Source organism: Schistocerca cancellata, chromosome 5, assembly GCF_023864275.1.
Source record: "Schistocerca cancellata isolate TAMUIC-IGC-003103 chromosome 5, iqSchCanc2.1, whole genome shotgun sequence".
NCBI lineage: Eukaryota > Metazoa > Arthropoda > Insecta > Orthoptera > Acrididae > Schistocerca > Schistocerca cancellata.
The window spans coordinates 64138215-64159203 of NC_064630.1; the positions used below are offsets into that span (position 1 = coordinate 64138215).

Below are 20989 nucleotides of genomic sequence, written 5' to 3' on the forward strand. Positions count from 1 at the left end.
CAGTTCAGAAAATGGAAGTGAAGAAAGGAGTGGAATGAGATTTTCACTCTACAGCAGAGTGTGTGCTGATATGAAACTTCCTAGCAGATCAAAACCGTGTGCCGGACCAAGGCTCGAACTCGGGACCTTTGCCTTTCACGGGCAAGCGCTCTACCATCTGAGTTACCCAAGCACAACTCACAGCCCATCCTCACAGCTCTACTTCTGCCATTACCTCATCTCCTACCTTCCAAACTTCACAGAAGCTCTCCTGTGAACCTTGCTGAACTAGCACTCCTGGAAGAAAGTAGAGCTGTGGGGATGGGGTGTGAGTCGCGCTTGGGTAGCTCAGATGGTAGAACACCTGCCTGCAAAAGGTAAAGGTCCCGAGTTTGAGTCTCGAAGAAAGGAGAAGTTGCAAAGAAAGGAGTAATTGCTGTGAAGAAATGCTGAGACAGAAGAAATTAATGTAAGTTAATGCCAGGTGGGTGGCAAGAAAAAGGACATGTTGTAGCACTAGCTCCTACCTGCAGAGTTCTGAGAAACTGGTGTTTTGGGAAAAATCCAGATGGCATCTGTAGTGAAACAGGCACCAAGGTCACAACTGCCATGTTGTAGAGAATGCTCTGCAACAGGATATACTGTGTTTGCAGTATACATGCTGTGTCTATGACCGTTCATCCTAACTGATAAATTGTGGTAGTCATGCTGATGTAAAACTCTGAACAGTGTTTGCATAACAGAGGGTATATGACATGTGTCATTCCACAAGTGGTTCTTCCTTTGATAGTGTATGCTTTGCTGGTTACAGGACTGGTATTGGTGGTGGTAGGGGGATGCATGGGGCAGTAGGGCAGTTTTTGCAGTGGGGATGGTCGCAGGGGTAGGAGTCGTAGGGTAGGGCGATGGGTAGCTGTTCTAGATGTGATGGAAAAATTTCAGACAGAATGGACCTCAGTTCAAAGCATGATTTTTTGGAAGTCATGGCCTTGTTGAAGTAGCTGAGTAATACTTTCAAGACCAGGATAATACTGAGTGATAAGTGGTGTACTCTGACGTTTTTTGGAGTTATCATCAGTACCAGGACTGGATGTGATGGTCTGGCAAATCTGCTTTTGAACTAGGTTGAGGTGAGAATGATGGTGTATAGCTGTCAAAAGTCTGCACCTGAACAAACAGATTTGTCTCAAATGCCAAGGTTGCATGTACGGAAACATTTGGCAGATGAAGAATAGCAACTGTCAAAATGTAAGGACTGTTGCTTGTTTTGGATTTAATGTGGACAGAAGTGTGTAGATGGCCCCCTAGCAGCCCTTTAGTGAGGATGAGATCAACATCAAGGAAAATGGCATGGAATTCAGGATAGGAGGATGCAAAATTTAACTGGGAGAATGTATTTTCAGATTCCAGGAATTTTAATAAGTCAGCTTCAAAATGAGTCTGTATGGCAAAGATGTCATCAATGTATCCAAACCTACCCAGGGGCTGAAGGCTTATGGATCCCAGGAAAGCCCTCTCCAAGTGACCCATGAAAAGGTTGGCATCGGAAGGAGCCATCCTGTTTCCCATGGACACACCCCTGATTTGTTTGTATGTCTGTCCCTCAAAAATGAAGTGGTTGTTGGTAAGTAAGATTAATGTGAGCAGGAAGGACTCATAAGTTTGGAATCAGGTGAGTGGTGACTGAAGAAATGTTCAGCAGCAGACAGACCTTGTACATGGGGGATGTTGGTATAGAGGGTGATGGTATCAATGACGAGAAGCAAGGTGTGTGGTGGAAGTTGACTACATTGTTCATTTTCTGACCTGTCTATTTTTTGTCTTTCCCCTCTGATCCCTCTTACATACAATGCACTTAGCTTTTAACTCTTATGAACTTGTGCACATAATCTCTGTCAGCATATTACCCTGTCTTCCACCTTGAAGTAGTTTACATCAGGCTCATATCATGTTATTACACACCTTCCTTAGCATCTTGTTTGTGTAGCACTAGAGGTACATAATTCATTTTTCTAAAGAATGATGAAATGAATAGCTTTTTCTAGAAATTTATTCTTTATCCAGGTTGACAGGGAAGAGAGCCACAAAAAAGTGAGACAGATGTGAGAGTGTTGAAAGTGCAACATGACGTTAGTAGAGCATGTTGTGCAATATGACATGAGAGGAAAGGGCAAGGGCACAGTAGAAGAAGGAGACAACCATGGGTAGCAACAGGCAGATATTTAGGCCAGGGAGATTGTGAGAACAAAGGGTAACTGTATAGTGCAGAGCCAATGACCGACAATGAAATTCTGCAATTGAAAAGCAGACTGAAGAACAAGTCAAAGGACTAAGACTGTTTAGAAACTAACATAATGGTAATATTTTGGAAAACATGGCAGACATGCCAATATAGCTCCCCAAAGATGCATATGCAGAAAGTCACCATATGCAAAACAGAAGAGCCGGCCGAAGTGGCCGAGCGGTTAAAGGTGCTACAGTCTGGAACCGCACGACCGCTACGGTCGCAGGTTCGAATCCTGCCTCGGGCATGGATGTGTGTGATGTCCTTAGGTTAGTTAGGTTTAAGTAGTTCTAAGTTCTAGGGGACTTATGACCACAGCAGTTGAGTCCCATAGTGCTCAGAGCCATTTGAACCAAAACAGAAGAGAGGAAAACTAGAACAATTTCCTCTTCAAATAAGTTGCATGTTAGTGCAAATAATGGCATGCATGAAAGAATAAAATGAAATGAAACAAAATTAAAAAGGCCCATACAAAGAATTACTAGAAAAATTGCTTGGGTCCTGCAGGACCTAAAAATAAGAAGGAAAGGAAACAACAGGTTGCCAGTGCTGAACAAAGAAATTATGGTAAAAAAGGAGGAATCTAAGTTGAGGGGCAGGCAGAAATAACAGAAATAAGCCAGGAGATAGAAACAGTGAAATGTATGTCACTGAAGTATTAATGAGCAGTAAAAAGTTACAGAGTGTAGCACAAAGCCTCCAAACACCTGTAGTAGTGGCTGCTCAGTGCTGGTACATGCATACAGATGCAATGGAAAGCAATATTCCTAATGATGAAAACTCAGATAATGTTGTAAGTGAATGCCTGAAGGAAAAAGGAAGAAAAATAACAGGCAGAACAACGCATATGATTCAGTGCAGTCCACAAGTAGAATATATTAATAGGTGTTGTTGTTTTAATAAGTTCAGTCTCAGGGGAAAATACATCAAGTTTTAAGTGACTGCTAATCATGTCTAGTTATATGTAGAAAAAGTATTATTTGTAGCTGATAGCAAAAAGGGTGTTTCAAGGAGGATGTATGAGATATTAGAAAAAGATAAAAATGAGCTATTTATAGCTCAAGAAGCATTCTCTATTGCTCCTAGGATCAGATGAGATGAAAATCTAAATCAAACAATGGAAAATCCAGGATAGAATGTAACAATATTATGAAAAGGAAGTTGCTACTCACAATATAGCGGAGATGCTGAGTCACAGACAGCCACAGCAAAATGACTGTCACAATATAAGCTTTCAAGCAACGAGGCCTTTGTGGAAAACAAATGACAGACAGACAGACACACACACACACACACACACACACACACACACGCACGCACGCACAAAAGCAACTCACACACACGACTGCAGCCTCTGGCAGCTGAAGCCATACTGTATGGCCAAGTGTTGTTGAAGACTTCCTTCCTAGTTGCCATGACCAACTATGTCCTCACCCACAATTACCTCTTCTTTGAAGACATTACCTACAAACAAATCCAGGGTACAGCTGTGGGCATCCACCAGTCTCAGGACTGAAGACCACAACAACAACAACAACAGCAAGCTTTAACAATGGAAAATCTAGGATGGAATGTAACAATATTATGAGAAGGAAAGTTGCTACTCACCATATAACAGAGATGCTGAGCCACAGACAGACACAACAAAGCGACAGACAGACAGACACACACACACACACACACACACACACACACACACACACACGACTGCAGTCTCTGGCAACTGAGGCCACACTGCAAGCAGCAGCATTACTGCATGATGGGAGTGGTGACTGTGTGGGGGTAAGGAGCAGCCTGGGGTGAGGAGGGGAAGGGATAGAATGGTCAGGGTGGAGGACATTGAAGTGCTGCAGGTTAGACAGAGGGCAGGCGACAGGTGGGGAGGGGGGGGGGGGGGTAGCAGGAAAGGAGAGAAGTAAAAAGACTGGGTGCAATGGTGGAATGAGGGCTGTGTAGTGCTGGAATGGGCACAGGGAAGGGGCTGGGTGTGTAAGGACAATGACTAATGAAGGCTGAGGTCAGGAGTGTTACAGGAATGTAGAATATATTGAAGGGAAAGTTCCCACTTGCGTAATTCAGAAACGCTGGTGCTGATGGGAAGGACCCATATGGCGCAGGCTGCAGAGCAGTCATTGAAATGAAAAATATATGCTCCAAATTTCGACTATTTGCTATGAAGAGAAATTATTGAAGTGAGCATCCCCACAGCTGGTACTTTTGGTGGCCAAAAATCACGGTTTTTTGGGTGTACCTTGCTAATGTACAGATTTGCAAAAATGGGAAAATGATGTTTGTAGGTAAATCTCTAAGGAATGTATAATTTAAATTTGAGCCATTTCCTACAGTTAGTTATCTAGGTAATTGTGGCCCACAGTGAAAAACAGCTAGAAATTCGTTTCTGTGGCTTTCTTGATAATTATGGTAACTTTGAATCTCTGGACCTTGGTAAGAGATAACTATACTGGAAAAAGTTTTGAGGTCTCCTGAGAATATCATCTTAAGAACACATGGTAAAAATTTCGAAGATCTGCCATGAACAAAACTTACAGAAGAGGCCGTACCCACAATTGGCACTTTTTGTACCCAAAAACTGAGATTTTCTCAGGAGCTGCCCATGAACAAATGGAGCTCTTATAAGCCACCTAAGGTCCATCCTTTATCAGACTTAATACAAAAGAACCAATCAATTTGCTCAATTTCCCTGGGCTGGAGGAAGAGTGCAATATTTAAATTTTGACCACGTACTGTAGGACAGTTACAGTACACTCGTTCTTCTGATAGGTTTACAAATGGTCACTAGGCCAAGGGCTATCCAAAACACTTCAACCCTATGTCTGTTGATCAATACAAACCAATATATAAACCCCTGAAAAAAAACACTGTTTCATGCACAGTTTTTTGGAACAAACTGGTATTGTGCACTGTCATGCATGGACAGATGTAGAATTCAAGGACCCATTCCTACAGTAGTACTGGTTGAAACACATCAGTAGGTTGTAAAATCACTGTTTTTGACACTGGACATGCATTCACTGAGACTCCATCATATTAAAGATTTCATTAAACATCAATGGAATGGGCAAACCAGTCGGATGTGAAAAACTGAAGTAAATTCTGATACAGTGATAGCATAGCACTTGTGCACTACAGGCAGCCAGCTTGTCATCATCATACAATAAGTTTCATCTGCATTAAGTTTATGACATGGTCCCTTTGCTCCCCATCCTCCCAATGCCCCCCCCCCCCCCCCCACAAAACACACACACACACACACACACACTAAAGTGCCCATGAGAAGCCTTGTTCCATTTTGTATACAATCTTCTTTTCTTAAGTAGTAGTAGTAGTAGTAGTAGCTTTATTCATCCCTAGATCTCTTTTTACAAGGATATAGGATATGTCAAAGTACTTACAAATTTAGATCAATTTAGAGTAAGAAACTTCCTGGCAGATTAAAACTGTGTGCCCGACCGACACTCGAACTCGGGACCTTTGCCTTTCGCGGGCAAAGGTCCCGAGTTCGAGTCTCGGTCGGGCACACAGTTTTAATCTGCCAGGAAGTTTCATATCAGCGCACACTCCGCTGCAGAGTGAAAATCTCATTCTGGAATTTAGAATAAGCTAATTCATACACACATATATTAGTGTGTTAGAGAAAATCATTATATTTCTCTTGGTATAGAATACTTTTTTTTTTACAAATAACAATATGAAAGAAGGAAAGTTGCTACTCACCATGCAGCGGAGATGCTGAGTTGCGATAAGCACAATAAAAAGATTCACACAATCATAGCTTTCGGCCATTAAGGCCTTTGTCAGCAGTGTAGTTTCAGTTCTGTGAGGCTGCAGACAAGTGTGCAAGTTGCGCTTGCATGAGTGTGTGTGTACGTGTGTGTATGTGTGTCTACTACTGACAAAGGCCTTAATGGCCAAAAGCTATGATTGTGTGAATCTTTTTATTGTGCCTATCGTGACTCAGCATCTCCGCTATATGGTGAGTAGCTACTTTCCTTCTCTTGTATTGTTACATTCCATCCTGGATTTTCCATTGTTTGATTTTTTACAAATAACTTATTAAATAATGTAATGCCACAACGTTCACTCATATCTCACTATCAGTCACTGCACACACTATACACACAGTTTCATATCACTTCACTCACTACACACACACACACACACACACACACACACACACACACACACACTAGTGATCTCTGGGCCATTTTCTGTATCCTGCTATCCTGAAAAACTGAGTCAGCATCCATCCATAATGAGTGAGATGTTGAGCTTAGAAAGAGGAAGAGGTGTTAGTATTGTGTTATGCAGAGCTTGGGGGTAAGTACCTCTAGAAAGGAAAAAAAGAAGGAAAAAACATAAAGTGAAGGTATTATATGTGGAATGTTGGATATTTTATAATCATTATTATTATTATTTATTTGTATAACATTTTTCATCAAACTCATAATCTTTCAATGAATAAAATGTATTGCGTAACAGTTACTTTTTAGCTGTCTTTTTAAATAAGTGTATTTTGGCAATTTTTTAATCTCTTTTGGTAATTTATCGCACAGTTTTATTCCTTGGTAGAAAATGCTGTTTTGAGTTTTATGTTTATTTTTTCTTGGTAAATGTAAGTTGAGTCTATCTCTTGTTGCATGGTCATGGACAGAGCTGTTTGTGCAGTAATTACCAATGTTATTTTTGATGTGTACAACTGACTGGTAAATGCATTCACATGGAGCAGTTAAAATCCCCTGTTTCCTGAACAGATCTTTACAATGAGCTCAACTAGAATTTTTGGTTATTATTCTTATGGCTCTTTTCTGGAGTTTGAAAATTGTGTTCATATATTGTGCATTTGTTCCCCAAAAAAGAATTCCATAGCTAAGAACTGAGTGTACATATGAATAATATGTAACTAAAAGACACTGCATGTTACACACTGATGATAGGATTCTAAGGGCATAACATGCTGATGACATTCTGTTTGCAAGTACTTTTGTGTGTTCACACCACTTCAACTGAGAATCAATATTCATTCTTAGAAATTTTGCATTTGTTACACAGTCTATAGAGATGCCATATACATTTCATTTAACATTGTCATTTTTCCCTGTTCAAACTGAAATTCATGGCATTAGTTTTCTTTATGTTCAATGTCACTTTATTACTTATTGACCAATCATAACCTTCCTTGAGAGTTTCATTTGCTTTCTTGGCAAAGAGTTCTCTAGTTTTCTCGTGACTACAATATTGCTGTCATCAGCGAAGAGGATTGTTTCACCATGAGTAACACTACTGGGAAAGTCATTGACGTATATCAGGAACAGTATTGGTCCTAATATGCTACCTTGTGTAACCCCTATAACCCCTATATTAATGTATTTTGATTCTGATAAGTGTTTTACTAAATGTTTATATCTATTTGAAGTATGTGTTATCTCTACTCTTTGTACCCTATCTGTTAGGTGTGATCAAAACCAGTCGTTAGCTACCCCTCTTATTCCTAATGCTTCTAATTTATTTAATAGAATCTTGTGGTCGACTGTATCAAAGATCCAAAAATATGCCTGTGACACACTCATCTTTATCAAGAGTATCAAGTTCAACTTTTGTGAATTCTACTATGGCTGACTCCATATTTTTGTCACTTCGGAAACCAAACTGTGATTCACTTAAAAGATTATATTTATTCAGGTAATTCATTAACCTGTCTTTTATAATTGCTTCTATTATTTTGGAGAATGGTGACAGCAGGGAAATGGGCTGGTAATTTTCTATGTCTTCTGCATTACCTTTCTTGCCTGTTTTAACTGCTCTGGAAATTTCCCTCATGTGAAAGATTCATTTATTATATTTGTTAAGGGGCCTTGTATAATCCCTATGCATTGTTTCAGTACACACATTGGTACTTCATCTAAGCCTACTGACTTTTTATTTTTTTAGTTTTTGAATTGTTTTACTGACTTCATTCTCTGTGGTTGGAAGTAACATCATTGTATGTAATGCAACATTATTTACAGGTGTTATATTTGTTTTGGGGAATTTTTGATGTAACTTCTCTGCAGTACTTGAAAAATGATCGTTTACATGGTTTGCCAAGTGCTGTGGATCATTTATTACTTTATCCCCCTGCCTTAGCAGTATGTTGTTTTGCGTTTGTTTGCCTCTCCCCGTTTCCTTTTTTATAATATCCCAGACTGCTTTGCTTTTATTCTCTACATCATATATTATTTTGTCATTAAATCACTTTTTTGCAACAATCAGCACCTTCCTATAGATCTGTTTGTATCTATGATAGAAATTTACGAATTCTGGATCATTGTGAATCTTTTTCATGATACTGAGGTGTTGAAGTATTCGGGAGGACTTCTTAATACCTGCTGTTATCCATCTATTTTGTGAGATGTTGATACAGACATGCATACTTTTGGAAATGCCTTTTCAAAGTTCAATTTAAACAATGCGGAGAAGTCAAAGAATTTCATGTTCACATTGGTTTCCTTATACACTTCATCTGAGCTTTGTTATTCTAGTTCTTTTGAAAAATCTTTTATTTTGATTTCTGATAGATGTCGTTTGTACACTTGTAGTTTAGGGAATGATTCGATGCCTGACTTTACTGTTGTTATTTGACAGAGATGGTCTGATAGTCTGAAATCTTTTATAGCTACGTTACATTTTTCTCTATCCATAATTTGTGGCCACATGGTCAATTACTGATGAACTCATTGTGGTAACCCTTGTTGCACTATTGACCAATAGGGACATGCCAAAACTTTGAAGGATGTTTATGAAAGTGCTGTTGGATTCACAAAATTATGTTGACCTTTGTACTTGAGAGTTTATCTAAAACTCCTGTTAACTTATTGAAAAAAGTGTCCACACTACCACAGGGAGATCTATACACAAACAAAATTATTAAATTCTTGGTGATATCAAGCCCTGTTAATTCAATAGCTGATATTTCAAAGTGTTTCTCTTCACTTACAGTACTGACGTCATGTCTTGATTTGAACAGTGTTCCTTCTCTGATATAAATGCATGATCCTCCACCCCTTGTAGTAGTTCTGCAGTAAGAGTTTGCTTTTTCATACAATGATAATACTACATGTTGGATTTCTGTGTGTCTACACCAGTGCTCAGTAACACAAACTACTGTACAGTTCAAAGATTGGAGCTCAACTTCTAATGGCTGTATTTTATTTTTTATTGAGTGCATGTTTTGATGGAGGATTGTTAAGTCTGTGAAATGCCCCATGTTACTCTTTCCATTGTGTTTTTCTTTTTTTTTTTTGGCAACATGTGGTATATGTGATGTTTGAGGTGTTAAGATCTGTCTTGTGAGTGATTGTTTCAGTATTTTTTAAAGTGCTGGAGATACTCCTTAGGCAAGTGAACCTGTTGTCTGGATTTATCCTAAAAAAGATCTACTTTTTCTAGCTATGACAACAGGTATTTGACCATGTGCGGCCCGAGATCCACCCCCTATACTTTCATGAATCAGCTGTACCAATTTTCCCTTCCCAGTCTTGTTTAGGTGTAGGCCATGCCTAGTGAAACCCCATCTGTTAATAGTCCTGATGGGCACCAGAGAAACATGAGCAAAGTTGGCTGTCCTCAGAGCCATCCCTAACCCCACATGGATTCGCCTCACAGCTCCATCGAGGTGAGTTCGATCATGACGCCAGAACAGCTCAACAAAGTGTATGTTGGTGCAATGAGTCAGGGAAGCTATCTCGTCCAGGTCACCACCTATATCATATGCCCCATCCCTCTCCAAACTGTTTCCCGCTGTAGGGAAGCAGCCTACTCACGGCTTATAACATTCACATCTGTCTTTCCATTGTGTGCCAGCCTAGTCCGCTGTAACTAGCTCTGGCATCATAAATATTGCTCAATACTTTAAAATGAAGTAAATAACCTGAAACGTTTCTAGCATGTCAGGAGTAATACAAAATCAATATGTGTTGGATATCAGTTCAATAACTTTAACCATTTTCGAAATTTGGATGTTTTTCTGTAAAAATCATTGGCGCAACAGAAAAGAGCTAGAAACTTAAAAATTTATATTTAGATTCCTTTTGCATAATAATTTAGTAGAAACAGTATTCTGGATCTCACAAATTAAAATTTTAGTTGAAATTCATGATTTTCTGGTTTTTGTCTTAGAAATTAAGGAAGCAAGATAGATTAAGTAGGTGAATAAATAAAGCTAGGATGTTTAAATTTAAGTAGAAGGGAGATCCGCTATAATCATAAAAATGTGAGAAGTTTCAACAGAATAACTATAAAACTATAGCTATAGCGTATCTCCAAAGAGCAAGTTCAGAGCTCGTCTACTGCATGTAGTGTAATTAAATTAATTCTCTCGCCCAAAATATTTGACTTAGCCACATCAGACTTTTATTATGATTACTTACCTGTGTGCTGATTGCACAATTAAATTGAAAGCTTCATCGGCCATCAGCAAAGGAAGCAATGATTTATTCGATAACTTAAAGTGGTGCATTACTAGCCCAGCGGCCAGTCGGGAGAGCAGAGTTGATCAGGCATTCCCTTAGCCGTCCACACCACGGCTTTATATGTAAGAACGCTGCACAAGAAAAGGAAGGCCCCAGTTCTCTCCAGATGCTGATTAGCGCACCACCTGTGCTGGTAGTCGCGTCGCGCCGGCATCATTGATATAAACAGCCTCGGTTGCGGTAATAAGTTACTCGGGATACGTGTAACCATGAAATCATTTTCGAGTGAAGTGTTAATTTTGGGATGACGTTAATAATCTATCTTCAGTTTGTGTATGTGGTATTTTCCACATTCTACCATTATTAGCGTGGCATTTGATGAACATTATCATCAAATTATGGCGAGCATTCACTTAAACATTTAATTTGAACAGTTATAGTTGCATCAGCGCATTAGACTCTGAACTGCTCTGGTAGTTGGATTGTGTGGAATTCTTTTTAGTCTGTGACTTTCAGAATATAGTGAACGTTTTAGAGAGAATGGTTTTTGATTATGAATCCCAGACAATCTCCTAATTCCTCAGAGCTATAAGCTGTAGCTATTAATGTATTTCTGAGATGAAGTGGGCACTAGGAATTCTAATTACAGGCTTCACATTTTGCTAATCACTTTCTGGTTGCCAATATTGTAGTTAGAGAGCCAGTGTTGAGAATGGCAAACAACAGCATTAAATAAATAATAGGACATTAACAATTATTCCACCCGCTGCCCCACACCGCCCCACCCACTATCACTACATGGTCCTCTTTTGTAAAGTCCTTACATAAAGACCCTAGGTCCTCTATCACATGACTTAGTCCTGCATTTGGCTTAAAGATACTGGTGGCCTGGTACGCTGCCCCTGAACTTTCCTGTAACTGAGGGCCTACACCTCGCCCATGGCTTTTGTCTAGCAGCAGCACTTTCTTCTTCCTAACACTTTGTACATTCCTAGGCTTCTTGGCCTCGGTTGATGTGTGCTGCACATTTCCTGCTACTTGTTCTACCTGAGGCTCTTTTCCACTTAACTCTGGCAGTGGTAAATGCCTGTTTTTTGTGTTGATGATAAAACTGTCAGATCGCATTCTCTTTCTTCCTATCCTCCAGCAGCTCCCACTTTCCAACCACCCTCCTCCCCCCTATCGCTCTTGATCCTTATAAGTTACTTCCTTACTTCCTCCAACTGTGTCTGAAGGGCACAGATTTTCCTCTCCTGTTCCCCAATGAAGATGTTAGTACTGCGTACTCTGCAGTTCCAGGAGAGAGCCTATCCCTCTACTCACTACCCTGTAACAGCTCCCACATTTCTCACTCATGGTCAGTTTTGAAAGAATAATTAAGTTTAAAGAATGTTTTAGATTTGTCAATAACACATTATCAGGCATGTTTGGTCAGGTTTTTAAATGTTTATAATTCGGAAAATTTAGGCCTAGATCGTATCCATCTAACTAGTAAACAATACGAATTGTGTTAGTTAAATATGATTTAGAAACATTTAATTACTCTTTCATTGCGATAATAGACACTGATGAAACTAGTGGCAGTCTTTTTTAAACGAATTTTGCACTATCAAGAAAACTTGAATAGAATTTTTTGTAGAATGAGATTTTCACTCTGCAGCAGAGTGTGCACTGATATGAAACTTCCTGGATGATTAAAACTGTGTGCCAGACTGAGACTCAAACTGAGGACTTTTGCCTTTCGCAGGCAAGTGCTCTACCAACTGAGCTAAGCAAGCACGACTCACTCCCCATCCTCACAGCTTTACTTCTGCCAGTACCTCGTCTTCTACCTTCCAAACTTCACAGAAGCTCTCTGGCAAACCTTGCAGATCTATCATTCCTGAAAGAAAGGATATTGCGGAGACATGGCTTAGCCACAGCCTAGGGGATGTTTCCAGAATGAGATTTTCACTGTGCAACAGAGTGTGCACTGATATGAAACTTAGTGGCAGATTAAAACTGTGTGCCGGACAAAGACTCAAACTCGGGACTTTTGCCTTTCGCGGGCAAGTGCTCTACCAACTGAGCTAAGCAAGCGCAACTCAAGCCCCATCCTCACAGCTTTACTTCTGCCAGTACCTTATCTCCTACCTTCCAAACTTTACAGAAGTTCTCCTGCGAACCTTGCAGAACTAACACTCCTGAGAGAAAGGATATTGTGGACACACAGCATAGCCACAGCCTAGGGGATGTTTCCAGAATGAGATTTTCACTCACCTGAGTTCGAGTCTCGGTCCGGCACACAGTTTTAATCTGCCAGGAAGTTTCGGAATTTTTTGTGTTTATGTCATGCAAAATTTCGGTTTATGTCGTGATTATCAGGACTTCAGCTAAAGAACAAGTTTTTTCAAGAACAAGCACTGCTGGGATGCTAATATTCAGTTGTGTGACAAGAACGGACACTACAGCAAGTATACAAAACAAAGAAAATTTAAATTTGACACTATTTTCTCTAAAATATGTTCTTTTAGTGGACGAAGAAAATACCTGTGATCTCACTCGGCGGCCAGTTTGATTTAAAGCTCAATGTTAATTACGAATGCTGCTTCTAAGATCTGTTTCTCTTTGTTAATGTAGACCCTGACTTGTACATTTCTCAAAATCATCTTATTGAATGGACTCTACACATTTAAAATGGTTCAAATGGCTCTGAGCACTATGGGACTTAACTTCTGAGGTCATCAGTCCCCTAGAACTTAGAACTACTTAAACCTAACTAACCTAAGGCCATCACACACATCCATGCCCGAGGCAGGATTCGATCCCGCAACCATTGCGGTCGTGCGGTTCCAGACTGTAGTGCCTAGAACCGCTTGGCCACTCCAGCCAGCACTACAGATTTCTGTAAATAAATGACGTCCAGAGAGTAATAGGTACGGATTATATCAAACAATACTGCAAAACTTCATCAAGTAAATTACTTTCCACACAAGGTTGGTAAATTACTCTCATTTTATAGTAATTAGTTACCAATGTCAATGGAGGTTCTGTACACATTAACATATTTGAAAGTGGAGCAATCAGTTATAAAGCCACAGTTGTTGTTGTGGTCTGCAGTCCAGAGACTGGTTTAATCCAGCTCTCCATGCTGCTCTATCCTGTGCAAGACTCTTCATCTCCAAGTAATTACTGCAATTACTTCAACCAATGTCCTTCTGAATCTGCTTAGCTTCATCACTTGATGTCCCTCTATGATTTTTACCCTCCATGCTTCCTTCCAAACCTAAATTGGTGATCCCTTGATGCCTCAGAGCATGTCATACAAACCGATTCCTTTTTCTACTCAAGTTGTGCCACGAATTCCTATTCTCCCCAATTGTATTCAGTACCTCCTCATTAGTTACATGATCTACCCATCTAATCTTCAGCATTCTTCTGTACCACCACATTTCAAAATCTTCTATTCTCTTCTTGTCTAAACTATTTATCGTCCATATTTCACTTTCATACATGTCTACACTCAGTACAATTACTTTGCGATTTCCCGACACTTAAATCTATACTCACTGTTAACAAATTTCTATTCTTCAGAAATGCTTTCCTTGCCATAGACAGTCTACATTTTATATCCTCTCTACTTTGAACATCATCAGTTATTTTGCTTCCCAAATAGCAAGACTCATCTACTCCTTAAATGTCTCATTTCCTGATAATTACCTCCACATCACCTGACTTAATTTGACTACATTCCATCATCCTCATTTTGCTTTTGTTGATGTTCATCTTGTATCCTCCTTTCAAGACACTGTCCATTGCGTTCAACTGCTCTTCCAAGTCCTTTTCTGCCTCTGACAGAATTGCAATGTTATCAGCAAACCTCAAAGTTTTTATTTCTTCTCCATGTATTTTAATTCATATGCCAAATTTTTCTTTAGTTAGCTTTACTGCTTGCTCAATTCACAGATTGCACAACAACAGTCATAGGCTACAACCCTTCTCAACCTTCCCTTTCATGCCCCTCAACTCTTATAACTGTTGTCTGGTTCCTGTACAAATTGTAAATAGCCTTTCACTCCCTGTATTTTACCCCTGCCACCTACAGAATTTGAAAGAAAGTATTCCAGCAACACATTCAACATTTCTCTACGTCTACAAATGCTAGGAACATAGATTTGTCTTTCCTTAACCTATCTTCTAAGGTAAGTCATACAGTCAGTATCGCCTCACATGTTCCAACATTTTTACAGAATCCACACTGATCATCCCTGAGGTTGGCTTCTACATATTTTTCTGTAAAGAATTCATGTTAGAATTTTGAAACAATGACTTATTAAACTGATAGTGTGGTAATTTTCGCACCTGTCAGCACCTCCTTTCTTTGGGACTGGAATTATTATTATATTCTTCTTGAAGTCTGATAGTATTTCGCCTGTCTCATACATCTTGCTTGCCAGATGGAAGAGTTTTGTGATGCCTGGCTCTCCCAACGCTGTCAGAAGTTCTGACGGAATGTTGTCTTCTCCTGGGGCCTTGTTTTGGCTTAGGTCTTTCAGTGCTCTGTCAAATTCTTCATGTAGTATCATGTCACCCATTTCATCTTCATCCATGTCCTCTTCCATTTCCATAATATTGCCCTCAAGTACATTTTTGTTGTATAGTCCCTCTATATAATCCTTCCACCTTTCTGCTTTCCGTTCTTTGCTTTGGACTGGTTTTCCATCTGAGCTCTTGATATTCATACAGGTGGTTCTCTTTTCTCCAAAGGTCTGTTTAATTTTCCTGTAGGCAGTATCTATCTTACTCCTAGTGATATATGCTTCTACATCCTTACATTTGCCCTGTAGCCATCCTTTCTTAGCCATTTTGCAATTCCTGTCCATCTCACCTTCCAATCGGCCCAGACTCTGATTTGATGCATCTGCCACATCTTGTTGCCAAATCGATGCACAGGACTCTCAATTGCTGGAAAATTTTCCCTTCCACTACAGAAAAATTGCACAGACCACAGAAATAGACCTAGATCTCAAGATTTTGTTGCATGACATTTGCACGTCTTGGTCTCATTTACTGAACAGTACCCAGAATTCAGTTGTGCACCCATACTTTGAATGTCAGCATGAATGTTCCCTCTACCTTGGGAAGCATTCCAATTACTATCAATGTTAAAGAGTGCATCGAATAGTAATATTGGTACTTACAGAATTAAGCACATGTTTCTTTGTTGCTGGTTAAGGATTCCTTATCCTAAATTCCTTTGAATGTAGGTTGCTGCACCTGGTCTTCCTATATGTGTTTGTTGCAAGAATAATCTGCAGAATTTTGAGTCATCGTCATTTATTCATGAAAAATACAAAACATTTTCAAAGTCCAATCATTCCATCAACACCAGCCACGTGCATTCAACTGCTGTTCCAACTTCCCTCCAAAACCCATCTCCTCCAAAGAACAAACAATTGACAAAACATTAACATCTTTGGAAATGGATGATTAATTATGTAACCACTAAAATCAATATCAATAATTCTGTCACACTAGAAAATGCATAATAAGATCTGGTTAACAACTGGCATAAATCTGAAAGTAGACATTAAGATCTGAACATAGTAAAATGCATAATTAAGATCTGCACACAATTTGCATGAAAACGAAAGTAGACACTAAGATCTGCACATAGTAATGGGAAGGTGGTTCCATTTCAAGCACAACTTTTCAGTTGAACAGGGCATGATTCTAGTTAAAAATGGCAGTGGACAATTGGATGTGCTTATTCCCAAAGTGTTTCGAAAGGATGTGTTGCAATTGCTCAACCAAGGAGATTGCAGAACTGTTTGCACTAAACAATTAGCACAATGGCACTGCACTTGGCAGGCATGGCTGCCCATATTGAACAGATGTCAAAGTGTCATGTATGTGTGGAAAACCAATCTGCTCGACCACAGACATTCTCAGCTTGGAATAAGACTCAATCGCCATGGCAGTGAGTGCACATTGACTTTGCATGACCATTCTGGAACACTCATTGGCTCATAGTGGTAGACTCTTTTAGCAAGTTCCCATTTGTGATGGCTATGAACTCTAACGTATCATGTAGCACCATTCAAGTGTTGTCCTCCATATTTTGCATCAAAGGTTTGCCAACAGTACTTGTGTCAGAGAATGGACGACAGTTCACTCCATGTGATTTTGAACAGTTTTGTGAATGAAATGGCATTCGTCATCTAACAAGTGCTCCATTTCACCCACTGTCCAACAGAGAAGCAGAACACTTTGTACACATTTTCAAACAACAGATGGCAAAGCTTTGCACCATCTACGAATGGGAAAAGGTGCTGCAACTCTTTCTCTCCTCCTATCACTCACACCCATAAGACGGACCATCACTGGCGGAACTTCTGTCTGGCCACCGCCATCGGATGCTGCTACACTTGCTACACCCACCGCAGCAACAAGCGCCATCAATGGTCCACAAGTATCGCTTTGTGCTGTGGAATCTTACTATTTTCAGGGTTTATGGCAACCATGGGTGCTGGGAAAGAGGTGTGATACAGGAACACTTTAGCTCTTTTATTTACTTAATTGTAGGTTCCGATGGTTTGCACCACCACCACCAGAACCAAATTCCTGCCTTGTGATCCTGCTGCTTTTCTTTCCCCAGATTCATGGCCTCATGGGACTGCATGGTGTTCATAGCTGACTACTGGTGACACAAGTGCACCCCAGGAGGAGAGGATGGACAATGCGCCCTCACCCCTGCTGTCCTTGCTCGCCGACCCAATGGACCTGGACCCGCCGTCGCCATCATCAACACTGTCATTGCCTCAGAACACAACCTCAGGCCTGGGCGTGTGCTCTGGCAGCAGTTTTTCAGAGGATGTTCCTTTGCCTCACAAGCCAGATGGCGTGGTACAGTCGGGAGTATGCCATCCTCCATAGCTATGGCTTCCAGTTCGTCACTATGTCCAGCATCCTGCCACCCTCCCTGTTGTTGTTTGCAGCCTCACTACACAATAATGGTGTGGCATTTCAGGGAGGGAGGAATGTGCTGGCTAAGCTGTCGCCAGCACACTGGTTGGCTAAGAGGTTGCAAGAAGATCAATACTAGGCACTGAATCAAGTGTGCCTATCAGGAGAGATTTCAAAGGCATACTTGCAGGCAACAGGCCACCAACATCCTCTCGACTGTCAGTATTTAGATCGCTGCCCTGTACCGGAGGACCATTCGGTCACAGATAGTCAGCCCAGTCACAGACAGAGTCAGTTGCAGTAAGCTCAGATACTACCTCAGTCCCTATTCTAGTTGGCGTTTGTCAGTGCACATCACAGGCTTATAATGGGACTTGTACTTTATCAGCAGTGAGGCTGACATTGACTATTACAGAAGAGCTTGTACCACAACAACTTGCTTAAAGATAAATAACTTCTTGTTCTTATGAATAGAGAGCCCTGTTAATACAAGGGTGTAGTTCTGTTGTAGAAAGAGGCTACTGGCCACAAAATAACATCCTCTCCTTGCTTCCCATGGTACAAGACTCGACACTGGCAATGAGATGACACAAAACATACATTTATTCAATCTCTTCATCATCTGCGGAGCTTGTTGGCATATAAAATTGTACTACAGTGGTAAGCGTGGACTTCATGTCTATCTTGGCTAAAATAATGCATTCACTATGCTGTTGTTAGTAACTTATCCATGTTCCTATTTTTTAATTCATTATTAAATCTACTCCTGCATTATCCATATTTGATTTTGTACTTATAACCCTTTATTCACCTGACCAGAAGTCTTGTTCCACCTGACACTGGACTTCACTAATTCCCAATATATCTAATTTTAACCTATCAATTTCCCTTTTTAAATTTTCTAACTTACCTGCCCAGTTAAGGGATCTGACATTCCACTCTCCAAAATGTAGGATGCCAGTTTTGTTTCTTCTGATAATGATGACCTCCTGAGTAGTACCTGCCCGGATATCCAAAAGGGGACTATTTTACCTCCAGAATATTTTACCCAAGAGGACGCCATTACCTTTTAACCATACAGCAAAGCTGCATGCCCTTGGGAAAAATTATGGCTGTAGTTTCCTCTTTCTTTCAGCTGTTCACAGTAATAGCACATCAAGTTCATTTTGGTTGATGTTACAGGGTCAGATCAGTCAATCATCCAGACAGTTGCCCCTGCAACTGCTGGAAAGGCTGCTGCCCCTCTTCAGGAACCATATGTTTGTGTGGCCGCTCAACAGATATACATTCTGATGTGCTTGCACTTAAGCTATGGCTATATGTATTGCTGAGGCACACGAGCCTCCCCACCAATGGCAAGGTCCATGGTTCATGGATGGTGGAATATATAGGGCAAAAAAATATGCCACAGTCATGCTGGAGGAACCAGTCATCACATTCATTTGAAGTGATTTACAGGAAACACTATCGCAACATACAGGCTCACCAATAATTTTCTCCTGCAACACTTAGTAAGAGGAAAATAAACTTTGTATTCAAATGTTGTTTAGCACTGTGCAGGAGCTTTATGGAACTGCTGAAGGTATTAAACAAAAGAAAGTGCTGCTACATTCTTATAATGTTCCACTGAATGGGAAGAAAAAGAAAAAAACTCTTTTCTGACAAAATTAAAAGGCAATAGCTGCTTGTGTTTTTCAAAAATGTTGTATAAATTAAACGTGATCTAAAATAGGTATACTTATATTATTTTACTTACATGCTTGTATAAATCCCAAGAAAGGTCCAAAGTTATTTCACTCATTATAGATTGAGGCAAGAATGGCAACTTTATGCTGTTTATTACTCTGTACCTCTTTTTCCATAAATAGTCATAATACTGCATGACTTTCTGCCTCAGCTTGGGTGAAACATCAGTGCCATCCTGAAATCCAGTCACACTTCAAAAAGTCATGCACACATCTTGCATAAAAGTAATTAAAAAAGCAATTTCACAACCAATTTACATAAATTTAAATGCTGCTAAATATGAATCCATATTCCACAAAATTAAAATTATTTTTATATCTAACTGTTCTGTTGTAACATAGCAACTACATTACATAGTACAATATAAATACACTCACTCTATTCTGCAATTTTATTTAAAGGCTTCAATAGTAATTTTAATAATAATAATCATGTAAGGGCTTCACACAAATTTAAACCAAAGTCCAAAGTAATTCATGCTACCAGGGGCGATTCTAGAAGTCGGTGAAGGGATAGGGGGGATTATAGGCGGGGGGGGGGGGGGGGGGGGGGGGGCGGTGGTTTGGGGGAATGAAATATGGCTTAACAAAAGGAGAGTTGGGGTCCTCTACTGACAAATTGGTAAAATTAGGTGTTGCTTAAAGTAGTTTTTTGGTAACTGTTCTGGAGTTCAGGGTAAAAAATGTGTATTAATAAATAATAAGACACCTTTTTTAAGTCAAATGATATTTATTGGTTTAGGTTGTAAACTATTTGCTGCTCTTATTCTTTTTTTAAAATGTGTTTGGAATACATTCCAACCTATATTGCTACAGATTGAATCTGTTGGAGTAATATATTCGCTGATTTCTAAAGTCATTTTACCCATTGTAATATGATACTCCATGGGGGCGTGGGGCTATAGCCCCCTTAGCCTCCTCCTCCCCCTTGCCACTGCCCCTGCATGCTACCCATAAGGTGATGTGATTTAATATATTTTTGTTATTAATCAAGGTAAATATGAATGAGAGTATGCAGAAGGCAGTGGGCAGGTATACATCGAACAATCAGTATAGAAGGCTCTGAGTCATCTCGAGCAGGAAGGCGTACTGGTAGACATGGCCGGATGTAGATGGGGATGCCAGTTGCGTGGGAAAATGATAGGTTTCTAGTACCTTCTAGAACAATTTCTGTGAAATAATAGTTTACTGGTATCACACAGCACACAGGATTGTGAATGCTGAGTGAACCCCACCCCACTCCCCCCACTGCAGAACTTCAATGGCAATATTGCGAGATATTGGCATTGAGAGAAAATAGTTCCACTTGTTATTAACCCTACACGTTAAGAAAAATATATTTTAAATGTAATCTAAAGCATGTAATTGAGGACAGAACTTAAGAAAATAATCTCCTCTCTTACCTGCCTTCATTAGTTGATGAAACGAGTATCGACATGATTACTCATCGGTGTAGAGGTACAAATAAAGTGGAGGGGGAGCACGAGTTTTGGCATTGACGCTTTCGCTCAGAAGAGTTGCTGTGGGTCCTTCACGAGGGACAGACCCATATCTGACAGCTCCAATGA

The 20989-nt window shown here is 40.0% G+C and overlaps 1 protein-coding gene across 1 annotated transcript in view; it reads right to left on the reverse strand.

The window, feature by feature from the left end:
* The window catches only part of LOC126188365 (cyclic nucleotide-gated cation channel beta-3-like), a 318171-nt gene that overhangs the window by 108878 nt on the left and 188304 nt on the right, over window positions 1-20989 (reverse strand). The window contains exon 5 of the mRNA XM_049929963.1: window positions 19433-19597. Coding sequence (XP_049785920.1) covers window positions 19433-19597 — 165 coding nt within the window. The remainder of the gene's footprint in view (window positions 1-19432; window positions 19598-20989) is intronic.